Source organism: Pleurodeles waltl, chromosome 4_1, assembly GCF_031143425.1.
Source record: "Pleurodeles waltl isolate 20211129_DDA chromosome 4_1, aPleWal1.hap1.20221129, whole genome shotgun sequence".
NCBI classification, from domain to species: Eukaryota; Metazoa; Chordata; class Amphibia; order Caudata; family Salamandridae; genus Pleurodeles; species Pleurodeles waltl.
The window spans coordinates 260,237,680-260,255,231 of NC_090442.1; the positions used below are offsets into that span (position 1 = coordinate 260,237,680).

Genomic DNA, 17,552 nt, shown 5'->3' on the forward strand with positions numbered 1-17,552 from the left:
TCAGATCAGAAATTACCACTTAAAAGTATATAAGGTAATTTCCAATGCTGGCCTACGAGCGAAGCAGGCTTCACAGTAGTGAAAAACAGCTTTGAGAGTTCTTCACTAGAAGGACATGTATAGCTTACAAGTACATGTTCTGCCTTTTACTTATATAGCACCTTGCCCTTCGGGCTACTTAGGGCTTAGCTTAGGGGTGACGTATATGTAATAAAAGGTGAGTTTAGGGCTTGGCAAGTAGTTTTAAAGGCCAAGTCGAAGTGGCAGTGAAACTACACACCTAGGCCCTGCAATGGCAGGCCTGAGACATGGTCAAGGAGCCACATATGTGGTTTGCACAATCAGGGCTGCAGACCCACAAGTAATATTTAATTTACAGGGCCTGGGCACATGCAGTGTACTTTACTAGGGACTTATAAGTACATTAAATGTGCCAATTTCGTAGAAGCCAATGTTGCCATGTTTTAGGGAGAGAGCACATACACTTTAGCACTGGTTAACAGTGGTAAAGTGCCCAGAGTCCTAAAACCAACAAAAACTAGGTCAGAAGAAGAGGAGGAGGAAGACAAAAAGTATGGGGTGACCCCTCAGAGTGGGCAATTTTGCAACAAATCCACAAAGGAATAGCACTTCTTTTTTCTTTGTGTGAACATCTGTCACCATGTGCTCTATTCTTAAAATTCCCGCTTCTGTTCCGACCCTAAAAGATTGAAAAATATTGAATCAGTTATAATGCACATATATTAATTACAAGGTAACTCTGTCACATTACAAAAATACCAATAGATGCTGTGATCATCCATACTCCAAAGCTCATCATTAACTGTAGTAAATTACAGAAATATTGAATCGCTTGAAAAGAGAGTTAATTATAATTATAGACATCATGATCTCTTCCAGATCTTCTGGGTCGGAGGTATGTGACCCTGTATTTAACTAGGTGGGATAATCATCACCTCAGTGTCCTTAATAAAATTGAAAGTTCCTTCACGATAGTGAGAACATGTTATTTTCTATTTGAGGATAGGAGGCTTAAATTATGCAAGTTTAAATCTTATTCACTACTGGTGATGCCACCCCATCACTAGTTATAAATAGAATTTATTAAAAGTATAGTATGAAGATCAGTCTACCATGTTAAGGATGTCTTACAAGCGGCTACCCAGAGAGAAAGCCTACTAACACTTAGCCCCTCTAGAGTGTGCACCGAACATGGGCCTATTGATGCCTGCTTCTTTCATGGTCTATCACACCCAACATACAGTGGTGGAGGACAAACTTGTTTAAATGGTTTCTTTATGGCAATCAATAGTTATGCCGTACCTGGAGGTCTTAATTCCTCCATCATAGCCTTATACGCTTTGAGACACCTCACCACACACAACTCTGGGTGCTGGGGAAAAGATGGATACTGCACAACCCTTGTGTGGGACTTAGTGTTTCTGGAAACCGTAAAAGATTCTCCTTCTGGAGTAAACATTCAATACTCTCACATCTGATACTCTTTTGGAAGCAATGAGACAAAGCAGTCGCTAGCTTACCTGTTAATTGCTTAATGAATAGAAATTGATTATCCTGCCAAGATTCCAGGTGTGTCAGCCCGATATTTACATCCCACAAGCATGAATATTTGGGCACCATTGGCCTCAAAGACCCGAACCCCTCATAACAATCTGCAAACTAGCAGCTATTCCCCAGATCAAATTTAATTGAAAGGGGCATAACCTACGGAAATTGCTGATCTACAGGTATTGCTCTCACAATAAGCAAAACCAGCTTCTACGAGCTCAGGCAAGAATTTCAGGATAGGTAGTACATCTGACCCCACAGGATCAAAACCCCTTCCCAAAAAAACAGTATAACCTCACTTCACCACACTGAACTCTAACGTTTTACAATAGAAACCGCCCATGCTCTCCTGATGATAGTAGAAGCTTCTCGCAATAAGTATGGGGCTTCGCAGCATCCCCTGTAATCTCCAATGCCATCAAGGTGAGGTTCCTTTTCTGTATCAATTGATGTGAGTTGATGTGAACATCCTTCAGCAGGCTGGGAGTACAGGACATGTGAGTGGAGGCTTCATAGAAAGTACCAGAAGAACTGGGAAGCAAGCTTGCAAGTTCCTAAATGGTGTCACCAACACCATCTCCACCATCGGTCTCCTGACCTGTGCTGTCAACTGGATTATTATAGAAAATTGGGGCATGGCATACACCAGACCTTGACTCCAGTCCTGAAGGAAAGCACAGGAGCTGATTATTCAGATGTGACACAAAGAGGGCAATTTTGCATGGACCCCACTTGTTCAGTAACCTCTGAAACAAGATTGGAGCCAACTTTCATGCACTAGAATCTTGCATATACCTGGAATCCCAGTCCTCTAGCAAATTCAGTTTTCCCGGTAGATACTCCACTGTTACCGAGATCTTATTCTGTAGACAGTAGTACCAGAACTTGCTGGCCAGTTACGCTAGTTCTTTGGACCTCATCCCTCCCAGCCAGTTTATGTCCCCATTGCCAATCTTCAAAAGTATAGAACAGGATGCTTTGTTTGCCTCTGACCTCCTCAATATGAATGAGCCTGCCAGGGATTCCAGACAGTTTATATGCAGGGTCTCTTCTTGTTCTGACCAAGGTCCTCCTGTGGTAGTATCCTCACAGTGAGCACCCCAGTCCAAATGGCTTGCTTCCAGTTCTCTGACCAAATCTGGTTCCATGCTGAAAAAGGCCCTGGTGTTCCACAATTCCATATGGTCTAACTCCCATTGGATCTCATCCTTCCCTCTTGATTGAACTTCACCTCCTCCGCATATCTCATCCACCTGCAAAGATGCATTGCTTTCAAGCCTCCGTAATGGACTGTAACAAAGTGGTCCTGGGAACATCACCCTTATGAACAATGCGAGCAGTCCCCAATTCTGGTCTGCTGTGTGAAGGAGGCTTAGTCCTTTAGCAAAGTTCTTCTCGGTTCTCTTCTTATAAGAGCCATCTTCTTCTTACGAACTTCACTGTTGAATTGAGTCTATCAAAATTCCCTAGAAGACTCCTCTGGAAAGGTTTGAATTTGGACTTCTGTTCATTGATTATGAAACCTAGGAGGAGATTTCGAAACATTTTGCACTGAATTAGCATCACACAATTGACGCTAACCAGCACAAAAAGTTTTTTTCGTAATTTACTTTCCAGTGCAAACTTGTTTTGCCCTGTAGAGTATCCTAAAAGTAATGCAAAGCAGCACAAAGCACTGCTTTGCGTTACTTAGCATCAAGGGGGCGTTACATGGGTAGTACATTGGGGTTCCCATGCAACCACACATGCCCTTTGATACAAAACACTGTCTTCAAGCAATAGTAGACAGGGTTTTGTGCAAAAAGTTAACTGCATGTGTGCAGCACGCATACAAAGTAGGAAAAGTTTTAAAGTGTGTCTAAGCATATTATTTTGTACTGGAAGGATACCCTTTCAGTACAAAACCTATGCTAGACTCACGCACACACCCTTGCACTATAGCGCAAAGGTGTGTGAGTGGCGCACAGCAGCTGAAATCAGTGCCGGCACTAGGAAGAGGGGAGGAGAGTGCAGTATCTTTTTAGATATGGCACTGTCTTGCTCCCTCCCTGTCACGCAGCGTAGCATTTTTGGCTGCTACGCTGCATTCTATGCCTTTTCTGTAAGTATGGGCCCTAGTCTCTGGAGAAGTGACACTGACAACTAAAGTTGATTCCTCGGTTGCAAGAGGTCCTTATGCATCAGTGGGAGATTGTTTAGTTATAGTATTAATCTGACCCCTCTGGCTCTCAGCGATTCTGTGAATGGTCTCAGCACCTTGTTGAAGCACCAAAGTGCGGAACAAAGACCGAATGGTAGTCAGATTATCTTGTAGATCTGTTGTCACCTGAATTGGAGGAACCGCCAATGGTGACTTATATATCCTACAGGTCCTTGCAGAGTGTGTGTCTCAATGTCAGTCATGGTTGCCTGTCTCTATCTCACAATCCAGTAGAGACTTAAACTCTTCTGACAATCTACTTGATATCTTCACTGAGCCAGACCTGGGTGGAATACAGCCAGTGCATTCTTTTTTCATAAACCAAAATACTCTTCCTTGGTGATTTTGCTGGGTAAATTTCTACCCAGAATGGTAAGTGATATGAACTTTTAGTTTTTAGTTGTTTATTGTGCTTTATAATACAACACATGAGAACTTTAAACCATTCTGAAAGGGGATATTTCAGCACCTACCCCAAGTCCACCTTTATTCAGACCAGACACACAGATATATATCAACTTAATGTTATATATTAATGTATTTAAAATATTTAAACACACCAAAGACACCAGAGAGCTTGGCTGTAAAAATATACACAATCGATAACAAGCAATGATAATAGCCAATAGGTATGGCTTGCATAATGAATCCAAAGTTAAATATTTAAATAAGCCTGCTACAGAGAAAAAACAAAACTGAAAGCATTTGCTTTCTAAGTAGAATGCATGTGTGGGATAAAGGATTCAATGTGTCATGACTCAGTTAACTACTGTAATGTAAAAATGCCCCTCCTGCGTTACAACGTACTCCATAGGATGCTGAATGATACACTAGACAGCCAGTAGCTTTAGGTGAGTGAAAAATACTCCTCTGCGAGGTGCAACAACCCCCTCCATGTGTATTTCATTTAATGACTTGGCAACAATACGTTTGCATACATCTTCGCTTTGAAGCCAGACCTAAAAACAAAAACACGACGTTTCAGGTGATACACATATTAAGTAAAACGCAAAATCATTCAACCTAAGTTTACATTTACTCCAAAAATAAGAACACTAAAAGGCTTTCCGGTGTTTAGTAGGAACTAGGTTACCAAGAATAGTTCAAAGAAGGAGGGAAGAGAATTCCGAACGGAAGTGGCTGCCCCAGAAAACCTTCATTCCAATGTTTTTGTATAGTGAATCTTGAGGGCCCACAAGCACAGAATAGATTCGCTATGAGAGCCCTTATTCAATCAGAAGAGTTTGGATCACAAGTGAAATAGGATGGCTGCAGGACTGAAGGGCTGTGTAAGCCAAAAACCCCAATGAAAGACAATCTGTGCTCCTAATGAAAGCCAGTCAAGCGTGCTTAGCAGCTAGAGCACAAGATCGCCTGGATACCCTCACGGGTGACAAGTTCACGCTCTACAAATCCACGTAAAATTACATTATTGTTTTTTTTTATTTTTAATTTCAAATCATTTGTAGTTATTTTTATGAATGCAAAAACATAAAAGTAATTCAATCAGGGAATAAATCCAAGACAGCTGGATACAAAACAATAAATATGAAGCTGCAATAGAGACGGAGTGCCCAGTTCCAATTGTTTGCTACGTGTACATAAAATTGTTGCATTAGATATATACATAAACGGTTTATAGCATTGCATTGGTGTACATATGTCTGTTGAATCGATACTCAGGAAAGTATAGAGAGAGTGAATGAAAAGAGTCGTAAATGTGACGGGAAGAAGTAGGAAGGTCGGGTATCTTGCTCCTATAGTAAACCTGCATAAGGGATTAAGGTCCAGATGTAGCAAGCCGTTTGCATGGCGCAAACTGCGAAAAACGCAGTTTGCGCCATGCAAACGGCCTCTGCAATGCTCATTCCCAAATTGCGAGTCGGTACGGACTCGCAATTTGAGAATGCGACTCGCAAATAGGAAGGGGTGTTCCCTTCCTATTTGCGACTCGCATCACAATTCAGAGTTGCTTTGTGACCGTGAATGTGGTCGCAAACCAACTCGCAGTTACCACCAGTGTCACACTGGTGGTAACACATTCGCAAAAGGGAAGGGGTCCCCATGGGACCGACCCCTTCCCCTTTGTGAATGTCGACATAAATATTTTTTCAGAGCAGGCTACTCTGAAAAAAACGAAAAAAAAATGGTTTCAGTATTTTTTTCATTTTGCAACTCGTTTTCCTTTAAGGAAAACGGGCTGCAAAATAATAAAAAAACTGCTTTATTTAAAAAGCAGTCACAGACATGGAGGTCTGCTGACTTCAGCAGGCCACCATCCCTGTGAGTACAGGGACTCACTATGGGGTCGCAAAATGCGACCCACCTCATGAATATTGATGAGATGGGTCTTTGTGACCCCATAGCGAGTCGCAGAAGGTGTCTGAGACACCATTCTGCATCCGATTTTGCGACTTGCAAATTGCGAGTTGCTCAGACTCGCAATTTGCAAGTCGCAAAATCGGATTTTGCTACATCTGGCCCTAAGTCCATTCCTGTATCTGGTATGGTGGAATGGGTGTGGTTCGGTGCTGGTTTAGACGCAAGAGGGATTCCCGAAGGATTCAGGGGGATGTGGTGGTATGACAGCAGGTATCTAAGGACCTACAGATGGGTCTATGCTGAGGTTTCCATGGGGAATACTGGAGGTCGATATTGGCTGCACCTCTAATATGTGTCACACAATTCAGCCAGACTGTGAATGATGTTTTTTTTCATGTCTTTCCAGTTTGAGGTGATTGATTTGACCGTTCGTTGTTAGTATTTATGACATTCGGTTCTAGGAATCTGTGAGGTATGCGAGTTCGCGCTTAGGGTGTATACCAAAGATTTTCGTAATAATAGAAAAGGCATTTTCCTAGACAGTATTTACTGATTTACAGTGAAAGTAGTTAGTTGTGCAAGGTCCTTGACTTCTTTACAATTCCAGCACGTGAGACTATCTAGGATGTTCAGTGTATGTAAAAGGGATGGGGGCCAGTAAGCTTTGTGGAGTAGCCTGAATTTAATTTAAGATATAACTGGTGGGATTTTGTGTGAGGTAACCGATTTGCAAATGTTACCCAATTCCATACCTTGTATGGGGTAAGAGGAATACGTGGACCAATGTCATTATTTTGTCATTAATGATCGACATTTTGGGTTGTAATAGTTTAAAGAATTTGGATACATAATGGCCTGGTTTGTTTAGTTTACTGATGAGAACTTGGAGGGAGGGGTCTGTGGTGTGAGAACTACGCTTTAAGTCTAAGAAAATTGTAGATTCTATGTTGTCTAGGTGGTATAGTGTTTGTAGGTGTGAGAAGGATATCATGGAGGAGCTGGAGCCTGGTTGTTTTGGAAAATAGATACCTTTGGATACCCAGGAATCCTAGCATAGTGTTTGGGCTTCGTATTTGAGTTTCAGTTTGTGTCAGAGTGAGGCAAGATTGGAGCATCTAGTCGGTGAGGGTAGTTTCTTGTGAACAGTGAGTAGAGCATTTCTGATGTTTTTAAATAAGTAGTTAGAGGTGGCATAATGTTTAATACTTATAGTTAGAAGTATAATAGGGTCTAGATTATTGAATCACGCTTTTTTACTTCTAGCCATGTGAGTTTATAGTAATCCTGTGAAGCAAGCCAGTGGGAAGCTTGTTTGGCTAAAACTTCTATTTGATACTCCCTAATTCTGCAAGGAGGCAACGTTTTTTCCAGTGCTATTCTGCACCTCTTATTTTGCCAGAGGAAATGTTTGAGTAGTTTATGGAAGTAGTAGTAGTTTATGGAAGTCGTCTGATAGTAATAGTGGAAGCATGCTGATTGGATAGTAAATGATTGGTGTTATCATTTTTATAGTTTCAACGCGACCCCACAACATGATGAATTTGGATGACCAGTTGTCAAGGAGGTCCGATGTCTTTTTCAGGGTGTTCATTATGATTGATGGTATCTATTAAATCTGATGCAAATTCAGTATACTGGTATTTGAGACAGTGAGATTGCCATGCGCGGCCTTTGTTTCCTAATATTCCTTTTGTCCTTAGGGGTTTTAGTGACTTCATTTCTGATTTGTCCCTAGTTAGTTTATAGCTGGATACTGATGAGTACGATTCAATAGTTTCCATGAGGGCAGTGGTGGATGTACTGGCGTTTTCGGTGACTATTAAAATGTCATCTGCATAAGCAGAAAGTTTTGCCATGATAACATTGAAATTGATTCTGGATATATTATCATCGTTTTGTATAACTAATAGGAGTGGCTGCAAAGCAGTTAGAAAGAGGGAGGGTGAAAGTGGGCAACCTTGTCTTGTGCCTTTTTCAAATTTAAATGACTGTGATAGGGAACCACTTGTTCTGACTCGAGCTCTAGGGTTCCTGTACAGGGCCATGGCCATTCATATGAAAGTGTCACTCAGGTCAACGCTTGGAAATATTCTTTGAGGAAGATCCAAGAGACTCTAATGCTTTCTCAGTGTCTAGTGTTATTGCTACTGTGGCTGAGGTGGAAGATTTTCCTCTTTCCAGAACATGGCAAAGGAGGTGGATATTGTCGTTAGACAAGGTTTTTCAGAAAGCCAACTTATGAGTTGCCTATTAAGTGTGGTAGAAAGAGGTTGATTTGTTTTGTAAGGATTTTTGCATAGAGCTTGCAATCAAGATTTATAAGCGATATTGGTCTATAGTTTTTTGTTAGCAAAGGGTCTTTCTCATCTTTAGAGCTTACAACTATGGTAGCTTCAGCTTTAGTGCTGCTAATGGTGCAAGTTGTTTTTGTGAAATGGTTAAATAGTTCTTTTGAGGCCAGTTGGATGGAGAGGTAAAACATTTTATAGTACTTAGCTGTAAAGCCATCAGGGCCAGGCCTATTTTCTTTAAGGGCCTTGTTTGCATTTATAATTTCTTCTGTGGAGGTTGATTTACATAAGGTTGCTTTGTCCTCCTCTGACAGACAAGGCAGGCTAAGTTTGTTTAGGTAATTTAAGCATTGCTCTGAGGTTACTTGCAAATTATAGTTCTTCATAGAAATTTCGAACGTTTTCTATTATTTTTAGGGGGCTAGTTCGGGTAAAAATGTTAATGTCCTTAGGAGCAGTAATCTGTTTTTGATTTTGTTTGTCTTTGAGGTATGTAGCTAGTGGTTTACCAGCTCTGTTGGTCTCACGTAGTCCAGGAAGTCTTTCCTGGTGTCAACAGTAGTTTTAGAATAATCTTGTAAAACATGGATCTAGTGACCAGACCTTTGAATCTATTGATCCATACACCAGCTTTTTCACATACATTTTTGTTATATTCATATTTTCGGTTAATAAGAAGGGAGAGGGTTTTGTTATTTAGGCTTTTGATGTGTAGTGTCACAGGCTGTTTTATTTTTTTCTAATGTAATTAACATGGGGTTATTAGTTTCAATGATCTTCACTTTCATGTTTAAGGTTGCTTTAAGTACGTCCTAGAGTGTTTGTACAGACATTGTCAGCAAAGTGTTTTCTGATATATAGTTTGAGATAGTTTCTTTGATTTTCGCTATGTTATGTGGGTTGAAAAAGATGTCATTGCTCAATCGTCAATTGTTCGACAATTCTGGTGTAAGAAATATGTGGTGTGGAGAAGAAAGTGTAGTCCCTGGACTCAGGGTGTTTAATTCCCCAAGTATCATTTAAGTTGTGTTTAGTGCAAAGCTTCTGTAGAGCTTTATGTGCTTTGGAAGTGTGGTATTCACAGCTAGCTTGACAATCAACGATTGTATCTGCTTGGAAGTTAAAGTCACCTCCTTAATCTTTAGGTGGTAACTGGCCTATGTTGTCCAATATTGTGCTTCTAAAGGAGAAGTTGTCGTTATTGGGTCCATACATGTTGAGGACATGAATATTTGACTCTCCTTTGCTTAGATTGGATATTATCCATCTACCTTCAGTATTTGTAGAATGGGAGTCGAGTATGGGGTTTGATTTTTTAGATATTAATGTGATGACTTAATTTTTTTATGTATTGCAGGGGAAATGTGATTCCAAACATCCAAATATTTTTTAGGTTACTGGATTCTTTGTGTGAGATTCTTGCTTCTTGCAAAATGGTTTTTGTAAAGTAGTTCATTATTTTACGCCTTTAACTGGGTGATTTAGTCCTCTGACATTCAGGACTAAATCACCCAGTGAGTGTCAGTGAGTGTGGGACTTGACATGTCAATGTAAGTAAGATTGGTATGTGTCAATAGTAAGTGTTGACTGAATTTGCAGCCTCCTATCAAGTGAGGGCATAGAGTTCAGATATGTTCTTGATATGAGTGTTGGTATTGTGTTATGTCATTCCCTCATCAGGATCTGTAAATAGGGTAGTGAACAGTTAGCAGCTTGGTTAGAATATGTATGTGAAACTCTAGTGAGACCATCCACACACGTGTCAGTGACAAAAAGAAAATAAGACAGAGAAATGCTTAACACTAAGGACCGATGAGTAACAAAAGAAAGGAAAAGATCCTGTGGTCATTCCAGTTACTGTGTTTATTCTTGCACATGTAAGCCAGTATTGCCTCAGTGTGTTGAATTCGTAGTGGCTTACATACTATCAGTCTTGTGATGTTTGTTTGATGACTTGAATGTTGGGACTCTATGGGCTCTTTCCATTTCTAAGTCTCTATTGAACTTTAGCCCAGTAACCTAAAGATTCTTAGATTGCCCTTTCTCTTTCAATCTTCTGGTTCAGAAAGTCCTTTTTCATGGATCTCGATGACATTTGTAGAGATTTTACATCTTTAGATACTTGGACAGCAGTGTCTTCTACGTGCTGTCTTCTATCTCTCTTTTTTTATTATTGATAGCGTACATGTCAGCCCTTATCGCTGTCATTTCCAGTTGCATTGAGTCGGTATTTTGTTTTGTTGATTTTTCTAGATTATGCACATCTGCCAGTTTTTTTAAATATCATGCCATTGATGTCTGATATGTTTTTGATTGGTGAATTCAGTTGTGGTGGTTCAGCTCTGGGTTGCCTGAACTGAGCTTTGGAGTCTTTATCAGCCATTCTGATGTGGTTGGATGGCGTCGTAAGTATAGCAGAAGGTTTATCCGTTGGTGATATGGATTGCCATCTTGGAAAGTATGGCAGCGTTGTTCCCCTTGTAGTGCTAAATTTATGTGAGCTGAGGATTGGTATTGTCCATTGGGTTTAAGCTTCTCACAAGAGGGTTGTGTGCAGTAGCACACTGTCAGAGCGTTGACTGCAAGGCAACGTATGGGTGCGGTTGGAGGATTCTGTGTCACTCAAAAATACCTGTGGCAGTGGAGTAGAGGCCTCCTCCCCCCCCCCCCCCCCCCAAATTAAGCTATCACTGCTAAACTGTCTCAGTACTCACTGGTCGCAGCACTTAATTCAAGAGTTAAGGGCCTTGTTGGTGGCAAAATGGTGTCCATCGTGGGTATCTGTGAATCATCCACTTAATGAAAATCTATCTCCTGTCATTTATGGCATGAAAGCTGTTTCCAGGCTATTGCTGTTGAGGTGTGAGCAATTCAGGTATCTTCCAAATCTCGGGAGTTCCTCATTTGTTCAGGGGGTTTTCCGAGGCCTTCCGTTTTAGCAAGGGTCTGCATGTTCTGAGGTTCCCTCAATGCAGGGTGCATCTACATGTGTCTTAAGGTGCTGGGAGCCAGACCTGGCTAATTGTTACAGACCTGTGGAATTTTTAGAAGGAATTTGTTCTTTTAGCATTGAAATCGAAGGCAGCATTTAGCTATCCAATCTCTAGCAGTCTTGAGACAGACAGTTAACTTGTAGGCTTCTTTCAGAAATAGTACCTAGCCAAACAGCTGGGTATGTTATGTGTATTGGTAGGCCATGACATTCAGGCAGCTCTGGATACCGCACTGCAGCATTGCTCCATACATAGGTTAACCCAGAAAGAGAAGAAAAGGTGGGGAGGACAGAAAGGAGCCTAGCATCTACACATACTCACACAAGGTGTATGTTCGAGGACCACTGTGTTTTAGCTCACCTAGTCCATTACTCTTGAGCTTCCCTCTGCACCATTAGGTGCTGACTGATCAGCAAGGAGCTTGAACCCCTCTTTAACACCAAAGTTCACAGTGGGCTAGAGTAGTGTGGTGGATCTTGACAAGTCCATCATTGATGTGCTGTCCTAGTTGGACACAATTTTTAGAAGACACCACGAATGCAGTGATGTAGCAACTGTTCCTCTGACACTGTATTTATTACTCAGGAGTTTCAAACTGAGACATCATTTATACCCATGTTTTTGTTTGTTCATGTTTAGTGAAATAAATATTCTGCGGGACACTACATTTGTATTCATATATTAGTGTTAGTAATTGAATGCAGTTGTTTTATAAAATCTGAAAATTGCATTACGGTTAGACTACAAACTTTACATCTTCAAACTACCAAAGAGTTGACATGTTTTACAAAGGTATACAGTGTGGAAACAATACCATAGTGACGTAGATATAGAAGAAGTCTATTTGTGAGTTTAATGATGGCTCTAAACATTGTATATTTTGTAAAATATAATGAGTCTGTGCCAAGGCTGGACTGGCCGTACAGAGTATTAAGCGTATCCCCCAGAAGCTGGAAGGATGAGCGGCCGCTATTGTTATTTTGGGGGGCAGGGTTGTAGCAGTGCAGCAGTTTTAAAAGCACTGCAGAGTTCCTTGTATATTCAACAGTTCTCAGGCAACAATAGAGGTGCCAAGATAATTCGGGTCGGGGTTTTGTCTGGTGGCATATTTGACTCATCTAAGGAAGGGCTGAGGGTTATTATACCTGCTGCAAAAAACGTGTACTCTGCAGATCACAGAACAGTTTTTATGTGCATAGCTCTGTGGGATACTGTTTTTGTGACAGACATCATTTTATTACTGTGCAGTTCATAAGTTACAATCATAAACTACCACAGTGACCTATGGACTGCCATTAAAGAGCTGCAAGCAGACTGCGTGGTACAGGTTAGAAAGTTCTGATTTATTCTCAGTCTTCCAATATCCTAATTTTGTTAAAAAGGGTTTATTTGGATAGAAATAGTTTGTTATTAGTAAAGTCAACCCTAACCACTGTGTTATGTTCTAAATCCTAACTTTAGGCTTCCCCAGACCAAGCACCCTTACAAAATGCCTACCAGTATGGCTGATGTGATTCCTACACCTTGTAGTCCCCTTTGTCAACATTTTGTATTCACTGATTAACACATGCAGGATTCATTGTCTATGTGTGTGTGTGTGTGTGAGATGTAAGGTGCTCCAACACTCTACACTGGTAAGAGAGGTGCTATAAAACAAATTAAATACCTGTGAGAGAGGGGCCTTGGAGAGACGAAGAGGCATTGTTAGGGTGGGATGGTGAGGGAATCATTGAATAACCCTCATAAGGATTGCCGTATCCTGGTGCACTATAAGGCATCATTTACTATGCTTTAAAAACTAATACATTGAATATATAATGAAAAATGTGTTGTAAAATGCACCGCTTTTGCCATTTTTCCCCAAATTTGTTTGGGGGGACAGAAACCCCACATCCCCATTGTAGTGGTCCGGCTCGCTCTCTATACTCTCTATGGGGGCTGGGTAGACACAATTTGCAAGGGCTGCTTTGGGTTTCCAGTCCGGCCCTGTTCGGTGCTCACATAATGACATTCAAACTCCAAGCCAAGTACCTGACTTGTCGCCTGAAGTCATTGATCCATTTAACATGTTTTAGTATTTAAATATTGACAGTTACAGGTTGCAGTTTTTATTGTGACATTTAGGGCCAGATGTAGCAAAGAAACATTTTGCGAGTTGTAAATAGCGAATCATAGCGACTCGCTATTTGCAACTTGCAAAATGTTATGCAGAACGGTGTCTCAGACACAGTCTGCGAGTCGGTATGGGGTCGCAATGACCCACCTCATGAATATTCATGAGGTGGGTCGCAAATTGCGTCCCCATACCGACTATGGGCACTTGCAAACATGGAGGCCTGCTGTAGTCAGCAGACCTCCGTGTTCGTGACTGCTTTAAATAAAGCAGTTTTTTTTTTTTTTTTTTTTAAGTGTAGCCCGTTTTCCTTAAAGGAAAACGAGCTGCACTTAAAAAAAAAAACCGAAACCTTTAGTTTCGGTATTTTTTCAGGGCAGGGAGTGGTCCCTTGGACCACTCCCTGCCCTGAAAACATTTTTTTGGGTCCAGTCACAAACTGGAAGGGGTCCCATGGGGACCCCTTCCAATTTGCGAGTGGGTTACCATCCACTTAAAGTGGATGGTAACTGCAACACCATTTGCGACCGCATATGCAGTCGCAAATGGTATTGCATACCACTAGGAATCGCAAATAGGAAGGGAACACCCCTTCCTATTTGCGATTCTGAAATGCATTTTGCGAGTCGGTCCGACTCGCAGAATGCATTTCTGCATAGGGAAATGCGATTTGCAACTCGCAAACGGCAGTTTTTGCCGTTTGCGAGTTGCAAATCCTTTCCTACATCTGGCCCTTAATGTTGATCTTGGAATAGTCGCATTAGTTTGCCAGGTTAAAGGTGTTATTATAGGTATGGTTGAGTTTAAATGTTGTGTCTCATGCAGCTACGACGCAGAAAGCCTTCTCCCAGCTGGCTGGAAGGTTCCTCAACTGTTTAAGTCCTTGGGGTCAACGGTGATCTTGCACATTTACGTGCAATTGGCCAGTTTGAAATGTTTGATGTAAAGGTTACCAGGGAGTTTCTTTTTTCGTGACTGTACAAGGGAATGTTAGCAAGAACAAATGAGCGTTATTGTTTTGCTCTTTCTTTTCAGATGTGTCTGTTGCTTGGCTGCTATTTCCAGCAGCAACACGTGGAAATGTGGGATCGCACTGACTCATAGATATGGAGTGATTGTGTTGGGTTTATAAGGTGATGCTTAACTCCACATGCGACAACTACTTTCACGCAGTTTTTGCCTTATTATTTTGCTGGTGTTTGTTAAAATTGTGCAACGTCTACTGTTCTTCAAACTAAATGCTGCCTCGTGTGTTTTGTCCTAGACCTTGGGTAATCTCACATCGGTTCCCATTAAAGTTCCTCAGATCAGCTCCTTGCATAGGTTGTCAGGACATGGACCAACAGTGCTACCTCAGGTAAGATGCAATGTTTTCTGTTTCCTTTCATGTCTGTTAAGTTTAATGAAGGCAGTCGCTGGACAACGTCACGTAAATTACCCCCTAGCTCGCACCTTTTTGCACATGTTCTCCTGCTGATTGTAAATTTTGCCTTAAATATTTAATTCAAAATGCGAGTCTTGTCACCTCTCTCACTACCACCTGACCAAAGATCATAGCTGTACCCAGAGGTATAAGAGTATTTTTTAATGAATTCCGGGTCTATGTACATTGCAACATCAGGGTATTGTGTGAGCAGACTTTATTGGAAAATCTTGATTTACATTTTATTTTGTTTTCTGTTATAATGCACATACATGCACTTAATATATTGTCTGAGGGAAAGAGGTTTGGTTACAACGTGGTTATTTGCCTCTTTAAAGGAGTCTTTTCAGTAGTGTGCATGTGTTTCTTGTGTGTGTATTTCTGTTTGTCCAGATAACTCGCCCCAATAATTTATTATTTACCCAAAAGAGTTCCACATGTTTCATATGAAGAAGGTAGTGAATCTAGAATCTATTAACAATATTGAAATTGATAGAAATGGGTGGATTTCACCCTAGCTCCCTTGCATGTTTTTCTACATACAATGTGTTCTTAATATATTTTAACTCCGATAGTAATAAGATAAAAACGCAGTAGCAATATCTTTCACCTGGACCCGTTTTCCCAAAGCAAATCCTGTTCTATTTACTATTTGGAGAATGCAGTTCCAATAAAAAAACAAGCAAAGACAATATGTCTCGCCTGTGTAAGAGCTTTTGGCTTGCCAATGTGTTTCAGCCATGTTATACACCAGTGTCGATATTGTTCAGCATGGCTAAAAGTTACTGGCATAAAGGAGAGTGGAGTATGGTAGAGTGGCATAGAGTGGATTGTTGTGCAGTGAAGTGGAGTGGCGTACAGTGGAGTGTCATGTAGGGAGTAAAGCGTCATGGAGTGGAAGAGCATAGAGTAGAGTGTCATGGAGTTGAGTAGAATGTCGCAGAGTGGCATTTGGTGGAGTAAAATAAAGTAGAATGGCATAGAGCATAGTAAATTGTCGTAGAGTGGAGTTGCATAGATTGGTGTAGTGTAGTAGAGTAGAATGACATAGAGTGGAGTAGAGTGTTTTAGAGTGTCTTAGAGTGGAGTGGCATGTAGTGGCGTGGAATCGAGGTGCACAGAGGGGAGTAGAGTGACATAGAGGAACATGCGTAGAGTGCAATGGAGTAAAGTGTCGTAGAGTGGCATATAGTAGAGTGTTATAGAGTGGCGAAGGCCAGAGTGGAGGGGCTTAGAGTGTCAGAGAGTTCAGTAAAGTGTCAGTGTGGTGTGGTGTGGCGTAGAGTAGAGTGGCCTACAGTAAGTGTCATAGAGTAGAGTAGTGGAGAGTGGAATGAAGGGACACAGGGTGGGGGGGTACAGTGAAGGGGAATAGAGTGGAGTAGAGTGTCATAGAGTGGAGGAGATTTTAATGAAGTAGAGTGTCAGAGTGAAACACCGTGCAGTGTCCTAGAGTAGAATGGCCTAGAATGAAGTGGCATAGAGTGCAGTGGCGTAGAGTGTTGCAGAGTAGACTAGAGTGGTGTAGAGCACAGTGGTGCAGATTAAACTGGCATAGAACACAGGGTGTAGAATCTATTTTTTTTAGTGAAGTGGTTTAGAGTGCAGCACTGAAAAGTGCATTGACATAGAGTAGAGTGCAGTGGCATAGAGTGTTATAGTGTGGCATAGAGTAGGGTGGCATAGCGCAGATTGCAGTGGTGTGGAGTAGAATGCAGTGGAGTGGGGTAGAGTGTATTGGCGTAGAGTGAAGTGGTGTGGAGTGGTGCTCGGTAGTGTGCAGTGGTGCAGGGTAGAGTGCAGTGGTGTAGAGTGGTGTAGAAAGGATTGACGTATATTGCAGTGGTGTAGAGTGTAGTGGCATAGAGTGCATTGACATAGAGTGGTGCTTAGTAGAGTTCGGTGGCAGAGAGTGCAGTGTTGCAGAATAGAGTGTCATATAGAGGGGCATAAAGTAGAGTGGTGTAAAGTGCAGCAGGATAGACTACAGTGGTGCCCAGTAGTGGTGTAGAGTGGAATGGTATTGAGTAGACTTACGTATAGCGCAGTGTAGTAGAGTAAAGAGTGCAGTGGTGAAGAGTAGATTAGCGTAGATTGCAGTGATGTTGGGGGCATTGTTTTGAGTAAAGTGGTGTAAAGTGCATTGGCGTAGAGTACAGTGGCGTAGAGAGCAGTAGTTTAGAGTAAAGCGGTACAGAGTGCAGTGGCGCAGAGTACAGTTGTGCAAAGTATAGTGGGATAGAGTGGAGTGGCACAGAGTTGAGAAGGGTGGCACAGACTGCAGTGCCATATGCTGCAGTGGCATAGAGTAGATTGTTTCAAAGTAGACTGAAGTGGTGTAAGTGGAGTGGTGCAGTGTAGAATGAAGTAGTGTGGAGTGTCGTAGAGTAGAGTTTCATAGAGTGCAGTATGGTAGAGTAGAGTGGCTTAGAGTGGGTTGGCAGAGAGTGCAGTGGTGCTGCATGAAGTGGAGTAGAGTGAAGGGATGCACAGTAGAGTGTAGTGGCTTGCAGTGGATTAGCATAGAGGGCAGGAGAGTGGTGTAAAGTAGAGTGCAGTGGTGTATAGTGGCATAGAGTTCAGTGGAGGAGAGTGAAGTATTGCAGAGTAGAGTGTTGTGGAGTGGTGTAGAATGGCATAG

The 17,552-nt window shown here is 41.6% G+C and overlaps 1 protein-coding gene across 4 annotated transcripts in view; it reads left to right on the forward strand.

Annotated features, from left to right (window-relative positions):
* Nucleotides 1–17,552, forward strand: part of PHF21B (PHD finger protein 21B) — a 281,511-nt gene that overhangs the window by 200,883 nt on the left and 63,076 nt on the right. For all 4 annotated transcript variants that reach the window (XM_069228266.1, XM_069228267.1, XM_069228268.1 and 1 more), the window contains one exon: nucleotides 14,753–14,845. In XM_069228266.1, the coding sequence (XP_069084367.1) occupies nucleotides 14,753–14,845 (93 nt within the window). The remainder of the gene's footprint in view (nucleotides 1–14,752; nucleotides 14,846–17,552) is intronic.